This window comes from Suricata suricatta, chromosome 17, assembly GCF_006229205.1.
Source record: "Suricata suricatta isolate VVHF042 chromosome 17, meerkat_22Aug2017_6uvM2_HiC, whole genome shotgun sequence".
Lineage (NCBI taxonomy): Eukaryota > Metazoa > Chordata > Mammalia > Carnivora > Herpestidae > Suricata > Suricata suricatta.
In genome coordinates, this window is record NC_043716.1 from 11,546,211 (window position 1) to 11,555,446 (window position 9,236).

Consider the following 9,236-nt stretch of genomic DNA (forward strand, 5'->3'; position numbering starts at 1 on the left):
TCAAACTGACTCCATGACAGGCTTCAAGTTTCCATCTGACCTTGGAGGCCTAAGTGTTGGTTTCCCAGAAGCATTAGACAATAAAAGGGCACACACTGCCCAAGGCAGGAGGGACCACCCTTGTAACACCCAATCAGGAAAGGCCAGCTAACACCCTTAACATTTCTAAGGGCAGGCCTAGAGATAGAAGCTATAGATAATCACTTATTGCTTAAGGCTAGTTACACCCTACGTGAGGGCCCTGGGTCCACTCTGTAATTGGTTAATACTCTAAATATTGTGATTGGGTCCTGCCAAAAGTAGGGAACACTCTAATGTGTATGGTTAAAGTTACTGCCAATAATGTTATGTGATAATGATTGGATCACTGTACCTGCGTCACAATTTCCTGTAACTCCCCCTTCCCAACCCATAAAGGCCCTGCCCCCCCTTTATTCAGGGCTCTCAGCACTGACCCACCGTGCTGGTGGTGAAGTCTATGAGACCCAGTTTAGGCCCCGGAGAGCCCAAGCCCGTAATAAAGCCCTTTGCTTTTGCATTAGTGACTCGGTCTCCCTGGCGGTCTCTGGTTATTGGGGAGGATATTGAAATCTTGGGCATAACAATTCCAGGACAAACTAAGGGGAACATGAACTCCAGACTCAAAGTAATCTAATTTGAAGGCTCAGATCAGACGTGATGTTCACTATCAGTGCCTTTGGGTAGATTAAGAGACTTACCTGCCAAGCCTACCTAAAAAAATATAAAAATATAAAGTATATCACGAGTAACAAAACCAATGTGAATTTAAAGATGCTATGTAAACTTAAAGTAATATTATCATAAATGAAAAATGAGTGACTCAAGAGAGATTTGTCCACATACTTTTGGGCAGAAGCAAGGGCAAGATCCCCATGGTACTGACTGCCTTTGAGAGAGACAGAGGGTGCAAGTGAGTAAAGACAGAGAGTAAGAGAGAGGGAGAGGGGGAAGGGAGGGAGAACTTAAGGTAGGAAGGGGGGAAGGAGAGGGGGAGGGAGGGAGAGAGGGAGGGAGAGAGAGAGAGAGAGAGAGAGAGAGAGAGAGAGAGAGAGAGAGAACGAACGAACCAGGGCTCCTGTTTTTACCTAAAGCGCATGAGCTCCCCAGATGTCAGACTCACCAGCTCTGAGATCAAGACCTGAGCCAGAAGTCAGGTGCTTAAGGACTAAGCCATTGCCTTTGGCTATTCTGAATTTAAATTCTGCATCACCTCCCAGTTGTCAATTATAAGTGTGGTTAGGGAGTGATCAGATTATCCTAAACCATTATTTTAACCTGCTATTCCCACTTTATTCCCCAAAGTCTTTTACCAGAGGTATTAAAAAGTAACAAAAAGTAACAATAGAAGTTATTGATTCTGTTTTATTTTCACTCTCTGAGGCAGGTACTGACCAAAAGAACAAGAGAGGCAAGAATCAAACCTCAAAATATCCATATGGTAGGTCATTTCAGTCCCTGAAAGTAGAGTTTACTTGCTTCCTACTTAATCATCTGAACTTGCACAGCACAGTTAGGCAGTCACAGGATGCCAGGACAGAACGCGGATATGACAGAATCTGACTGTTTTACAAATAAACGTATGCTAAAACTCCAACGTAACAGGCGTTGGGGACAAGTTGCCCAAGTGACCTGGAAATGAGTGGAGAGTTAGGAATAAAGGCAAAAGGAGCCGTACCTAAACCAGGTCACAATGTTGCTTCCCAAGGTTAACAATTCTGAAACCACTGTTACAGGGGGAAAATTTTCCTCTACTCTTTAAGATTCTTCCAGCTGGTCTAAGATTTAAATTGACACAAGACCTACTAGCAGAAGAAAAACAAGTTTAATTATGTGCACATGGAGACCCAATACTGAAATTAAGTTCCAAAGAAATGACAAAGCCTGATGATAGTTTTTATACTTTTTAAACAGAGACAATAAATCTGAGAGGAGTTGACAGGACAAAAACTTATGTTCAGAAGCTTCAATTAAGAAGGAATTCTACACAGAATTTGCACTGAGGTAGTAAATTGGTAAAAAAGTAACAAAGGTTATTCAGCCTTTTTTGTTCTAAATTCCTGATCTCTGATGATAAGGATGTCTCTTCAGCTCCTGGTACAAAGAGGGTACCTTTGACATGGCAGATTTATTTCCTTTCTGGAGACAGAGGAGGATCAGAGTGTTCTAGGTAGGTGGTTTTAAGGAACTTTTAATTAAAAATAAACAATATACCAAAGTGTCACATTTGGGGGTGGCTTACCCTCGGCCCCTATACCATTATACATGTATACTGAAATTAAACTGTTAAGTACACGGGTGGTTGGTAAGTTTCTATGTCGGACAGAGAAACTACAGATAAGTGAAAGGAGACTAGAATGATCCATGTAGTGCTGGATTAGAGTTGGGAGGCATCACTATGAACCCTGGTATAGTTTAATAGAGTGGAGATGAATAACCATATAACCATAGACCTGTGTGTACACGAATCAGGGTATGCTAATTCAGACATAGCTGTTTCTTAGCTCTGTCCCCCAAGGACTGAGAAGGTACGACATTGGTACCAACAGGCAGCCACCGCCCAAACCATACATTCCAACAAAAGGAACCAGGACTCCTTGGAGAAATGGCAGATTCTAAGACAAGGCCAGAAAATATACAATATAAGCCTAGAAACTCTTACGGTACCAGAAAGTCAGGATGTCCTCAAAAACAACAAACAAACCAAAAATTGGTACAGGTACGTCAAAGTGACAGAAAACAACCGGAAGAACTCTCACTGGCTACAGCTGGAAGAGTTTGAGCAATAAAACCAAGTACTGGATTATAATCCATAGTATAAAATATCCCTAAATCCATATACACGATTGAATGAATACTCACTCAATCAGTGAAAAAGAACAAATATTTCCTAATAAAAATTCCAAATAATTTCTATAGATGCTCTGGCCTCAAGGAGGTGGAGCGTAACTGTTCGCTCCTCAAGAGTCACCCGTGGAGAGTGACTCTGCTCCAAAGAGGACAGTAGGGAAAGAGGGAAAGAGTCACCTCACAGAAGACCAACCTGCAGCCCTGTGGCTGCAGCTGTGGCTGTTCACCACCAAAAGCCTTAAGTCATATTCACCGCATCACCCTTGACAGGACTTGCTGGTCTTCCCCAAACCTAAGACCACAACTATGAACCATGAAAAAAATATCAGACAAGCCCAAATTAAGGGGCATCCTATAAAATACCTGAGCAATATGCCCCCAAAACTGCTAAGGTCATCAAAAACAAGGACCATCTGAGAAGATGTGACAAGCCAGAGGAGCCTAAGGAGACATGACAACTAAATGTACTGTGGGATCCTGGGTGAGATTCTGAGAAAGAAAAAGATTAGAGAAAAACTAATGAGATCTGAATAAAGTATGACTTCCAGTTAGTAACAATGAATCCAGTGTGGTCATTAGTTGTTACAAAATGTACCAAGCCAGGGAAGATGTTAACAATCAGGGACATGGGGGAGCGGGGGGGTTTGAACAAAATAGGTGGAATATATCACAGATGGACTCTATCAATGCTGGCATCCTGGTTAATATTTTATTACAGACTGCAAGATGTCACCTTTGGGGGAAACTGGATAAAGGGTACAGAGACCTCTCTGTATTGTTTTTCATAAAAGCATTTCAATCTACAAGGATCTCAAAGAAAAAATTTTCCCACTTTGGACCTTTAACTTGTAATGACCTGTCCCCTGCTTCGTATGAATTGTATGTTGTTGTAAGGATTTGAACGATCCAAAGCATCAATAAATAAAGCAAAAGTGAATTCCCAAAGCAATAAAGTTTGAAAAGTAAAAAGTTTATTAAAAAAAAAAAAGAGATCCAAAAAATGAATTGAACTTAAGAAGTTCAAAACCCAGAGAGGGCTCGGCGCCTTTCTCACTGTCATGTTTACGTGCCTGGCTGAGTCAGTGAGGACTAATGCCTGACTGGTGGGGCCAGCACCGGGTTTATGGTCTACCGGTGTGTCCTGTCACTCCATGTACCTTAAGCCAGAACAGCAGAACTGTTATTCCCCAATGACGATTTCTACTAAAAAGTTCAAATACAAGAGATTCATTCAGATCTAAAGGCATCTCACACTACAGGACTAAAGCGGCACTGATGGTACGCCTGGGTGGCTCAGTTGGTTAAGCATCCGGCTTTGGCTCAGGTCATGATCTCACGTTCATGGGTTCAAGCCCCATGTCGGGCTCTGTGCTGACAGCTAGCTCAGAGCCTGGAGCCCGCTTCATATTCTGCGTCTCCCTCTCTCTGACCCTCCCCTGCTTGTACTGTCTCTGTCTCTCAAAAATAAATTAAAAAAATAAAATAAAGCAGCACTGATAAAGAGAGGCCCAGTGCGGAGTCCTACGGTACATCTTTTTCTAAAACAACATGGCAAACTACCACTGACTCAAGGTAAGTAAGACCATTTCCCATCTCCTGAGCCACGCTTCTGCCACACTGTTAAGAGCTGCTCTCATCTTAAGCAAGTGTCCACAGGCTCACAATCTGTATTCTTGCTTTGAAGGGCATTCCACTTGTACTCTAAGAAATACTATCCTAAAGTTTTGTGTCACATTCAGTTTTTATGTCTCTTTTTAGCTACTTCCCTCTCCCTTTTTTCCATAAACAAAAGTGCACTTTTTATTTTTTAAAAACTTTTAATGTTTATTTTTGCGATAGAAAGAGAGAAAGAGAGCGAGCGCATGAGCAGGGGACGAGCAGAGAAAGAGGGAGACACAGAATGTGAAGCTCTGACAGCTCAGAGCCTGACGCAGGCCTGGAACTCACAAACCGCGAGACCATGACCTGTACTGAAGTTGTGCACCCAACCGGCTGACGGAGCCCCCGAGGCACCCGACAGTGCACTTCTGCAGGTGTCTCGGGTTTGGTGTCAAGCAGACAAATCACATTTCAGTATCTCAGCAAACAGAAACATAAAAATGTCTGGCATAGGATCATTCCTTCTTTAAACTGATTACCAGGTTTAAATTTTACAAATTCTCAGTAAATCCTCCAAATTGAAAGCTTGAAAAATACACAATGCTATTTCCATTCCATGGAGCATTAACTGCACAGCTCAACAGATCTATCTATGGGCAACAAGTGAAAAAAGGAAATAAGACACACAGCATGTATATTTACATAAATAAAAACATGTAGCTTTGCTTTATATGTACATGTGTATTTAAAACTTTTTAAAAATCGGAAAGACCCAGGCAGCAAACATGGTTGTCTGGAGTCAGAAAAGACTCACCTTATATATATTCAATGAGCCTGTAAGGTGTTTTATTTTTACAAATTAAGAACATGTTCACACTGTCACTTCTCTAATTGTCTTTTTTTTTAATACAGATTCACGAATTTTAACCTTCCTTAGTAAAACTTACCAACAATTAGGCATCTAGAATTATTTATGCATTCTTTTTTGTAATGTTCAGGCTCTAATTACACCTGATGTGTAGAATTATCATTAGGCATCTACAAATACTCTAAAATTTATTATCTTATTATATGACATCGACTATTTAATAGCCTTTTGACAATTCTGATTTCAATTCCTCAAGACAGAAACCCAGGGCTCAGAGTTGACTCTGGACTAAAGAGAAAATGAGGGGTCTAAAAACTTAGGGAATCATTCCACTTTCTTCCAAAGGGTTCCTACTCCACATTTGAATGGTGGTGTGAAAGACCCCAAAGTAGGAACAGAACAAATGACAGGTGTTCTCATTTGCCAGGTAACTTCCCTTCTATCCAGCCCCTTTCTCAAACCAGATACTTCCCTAAGAATTTCTACCCAAAGGGTTGCTCTAGGCTCCAAATTGTGTGCCTCAGAAGCCTTCAAAGGCGGTTTCCTGTCCGCCAGATTACTGACCAAATTAAACCAGAATCTGTAACAATTCAAAATATTCACAGGATGTTTGACAATCCTTCTTCACCTGTGGCAAAGTATATTTGGTAAAAGTATTCACTACAGCTACAAAGAGGGCTGTTTTTTGAGCACAAGCTGCTGGAAAATTTTAGAATCACAGAAATCATTCAAAAAAGAGAGGAGTGATTATTTTTTAAAACATTACCCTTATGAGCAAGAAATAAATTGTATCATGTATCTTGAATGTATCACAGATAAGCTGCTATATAACGATTGTCACTTCAGATAGCTGTGAAATTAGGTGATTAACTAGTTGTTACTTAACTTCTAATTTCTGTATAAGTCTAATTACATGAAACAGAAGTTGGTGTTTTGATTTTTTATTTTGCTTTTCTGTTTGGAGTGTCATTGTAACTACTGTATTGTAAATGATGGAAAATAATTGCATATGTTAAGAAAAATAAATTGTGTTATATTAAAAAAAAAACTACATTACCTATTCTCTCCAGGGTCTATATATTCAAAATATAACATAGACTATGTTAAGTCATAATAACCGGTAGCGCTGTAAGTTCTTGATGTTTTTATTGCCAGTTTCTTTTTCACACACAAAAACCCTAAAGGTAAGACATGCTATATTTAACACATGCCAGAAATGCAGAGTCAACTGGGGTAGCACTGGGTCCTAAATAGTGGGAATAGTTTTACATTCAGTAGTACATAAATTTTACTATAATCCAAGCCAAAATTGGATAGAAAGTTGTCAAATCTGATCATGTTCTTCTCACTCTGTGTCTACTAAAAGAAGAATCAAAGTTGGATACAAAAACCATTAACACCTCCACTTAGATAAAGTTCTAACTTTCTTTTCATCTCCACTTAGATAAAGTTCTAACTTTCTTTTCATCCAGGGCTGCGTTTTTATGGTTACGCTGTAGCTGTAGCTGCAACTTCAACCTCAAAAGGCATTTTTGTTTATTTACAAATACAACTTAAATTAAAATGTGTTTGTAGGAAACTTCATATTGTTAAAACCAAAAATGTACTAAGCCTACAGATCTGCTGAGAATCTCACACCAACAGTCAAATGCGTACTGTTCATTGCTAATCATCTCGGTTAAAGATTTGTCAAACCAACTCTTCCTTGGCTGGGCCACTAGAGAGTGCTAGAAATGCAGTTATATAGGACCCAAGTGATACAAAATACTCCCCCCCCCCCCCCAAATCTGGAGCATAAAGGATGATGGACATTAAGATTCCTCACTGGTAGACTACCAAAAGGTACTGCAGCACTGCAGTTTGAGAGAAGTATTTATCCCCACCTCTTATCTGTCTGTAGCTCGAGTTATTCGTGATTAACAGAGATGTGCTTCAACAGCTTTCAAACTAAGCAACTGACATGAAACGTTAATCCAAAACCCAGCACAAAAAGAAAGTGATTCCTTCCTTTAGGAAATGAGACAAAGTTAATGATATGTTAAATTGGACTCCTTCCGCTTTGTTTAAAAAAAAAAATTACAGGGGAAGGGAAGAGAGAAGAAAAAAGCAGGGGATTCCTTACTTAACCCAATATAGTGGGGAATCTTACACAGATCATATAAGCCTCAACGAATAAGCTACCATGGAACAGTAACAATATTATCGCCTGAAGACTGGTGGTTTCAACCAGGCTATTTTTTTTTTTTTTTTAGGAGCACAGAATTCCATTAGGAAGAATCTCACGCTGATCCTAATAGAAATCATTCCCGATTTTAGTTCATTCTAAGACGCAATGCTTTCCAACACTATTACTGATGGGGGCGGGGGGGAAGGAAGAAAAAACTGGTGCTTAACATTCCCTACAATCTCAGATGTTAGTTCCCCCTTCTCCCCTACACACTGAAATGGTATTCAGGGTGGAAGCCGCCTAATACACCTCCCAACTGCACTAACATGCAAAATCGTGTCAAACTGTTTCAAGGTTTACTCAGATGAGAATACTGTTATTTTCCAATTTCCAAGTCATAAAAAAGCCTAACAGGACATGTATCTGAAAAATATGACACTAAAAATGTAATTTCTTCAACATGTCACGGAGGTGATCAGCTTACTAAAGCCTCTTAACGCAGAAGGCACACCACTCTCCCACCTTCCCACCAGAAAGATCTTTTCTTGTAAATCCTCTCCTCGAGAGCTCCAAGCGATTCTCCAAACCACAATCATGCTGATAATGAAACGGCTCTCCCGGATATAGGTCTGAACACTGGCTTGACTTGCTCCATTCCCCACTGTCACCATCCCCCCGCCCCCCTTCCGTCCAAATCCAAAACGAGGCGGGGCGAAGCCATCTCCCTATAGTCTTTCCTGAGGACTCTGGAGCCGATGCGGTGTTTTGCCCAAACACTACACTACTGTAGCTTCACCCTAACAACTCCCGATCCCGACACGCGGTTCCGTTTCTCCGACCCACGTAAGCTTTAATGCACACTCCACCTAGAACTCAATATGGTGGCAAGGGGCTGCCCACCGCAGGCCACCCAACAGGCCCCGGAGTCTTCGATCCTTTTAGTTTTCGGTCTTACGTTTTCTCATTGCCCCCGGACCCCCCCCCCCCCCCGCCCTGGAGAGCTCCCGGGTGAGGCCCAGCGTTGGAACACGGGACACCTTCCTCCTCGCTACCAGACTTCCACCACAACCCTGGAGAAAACCGCCCCCTTACCAGATCCGCACTCACCCACCCCCGGAACTGGACACGCCCCAAGCCCCGCCCCTGCTCCGTCCCCACCCGCGCCGCTGAGGGGCGGAGGAAGGTGGGGGAGGGGAAAAGAGGGCGCTGGTGGGGGGGAAGGATGGGGAGAGTGGGGAGGAAACTGGGAAGGAGAAGCGCCCTCTCGCCCCACCCCCCTCCACGGGCCTGCGAGCGCAGCCCGGGCGGTGGCGGGGCCGGCGGGAGGCTAACCAGCCCTCCCTTCTCCTCGCTCCCAACAGGGCCCAGAAGCCCCACCACAACCGGCTCGCCGGGCAGCGCTGCAGCAACAGGGGGTCTCCTCCGGCCCCCAGCGCAGCCCGCAGTTTTCCGGGGGGAACGGGGTCGCACCTTGCGCTTGCGGGCCTCCGCCGTGCCGCTCCACACGAAGCACTGGTAAATGGCCCGCAGGTTCTGCTTCCAGTTGTCCACCTTGAAGCTGCTCAGGTGCGAACAGCCCGGCGGCGTCACCACCAGCTCCGCGTCCATGGCCTCACTCTCCGGCTCCGGCCGGGAGACCATGGGGGGCAAGGCCCGGCCGCGCGCGGGGGGCGGCGAGGGTGACGAGGACGACGCCAGCGCGGCGCGGGGGGCTGCTCGGCGGCGCGCCCCGGC

The 9,236-nt window shown here is 43.4% G+C and overlaps 1 protein-coding gene across 2 annotated transcripts in view; it reads right to left on the reverse strand.

Annotated features, from left to right (window-relative positions):
* The window catches only part of USP22 (ubiquitin specific peptidase 22), a 39,877-nt gene extending 30,652 nt beyond the window's left edge, over window positions 1–9,225 (reverse strand). The window contains exon 1 of one of the 2 annotated variants that reach the window (XM_029927679.1): window positions 8,973–9,225. In XM_029927679.1, coding sequence (XP_029783539.1) covers window positions 8,973–9,143 — 171 coding nt within the window. In that variant the 5' untranslated portion in view covers window positions 9,144–9,225. The remainder of the gene's footprint in view (window positions 1–8,972) is intronic. The other variant, XM_029927680.1, reaches the window with a different exon arrangement.
* Between the last annotated feature and the right edge of the window lie 11 nt (window positions 9,226–9,236).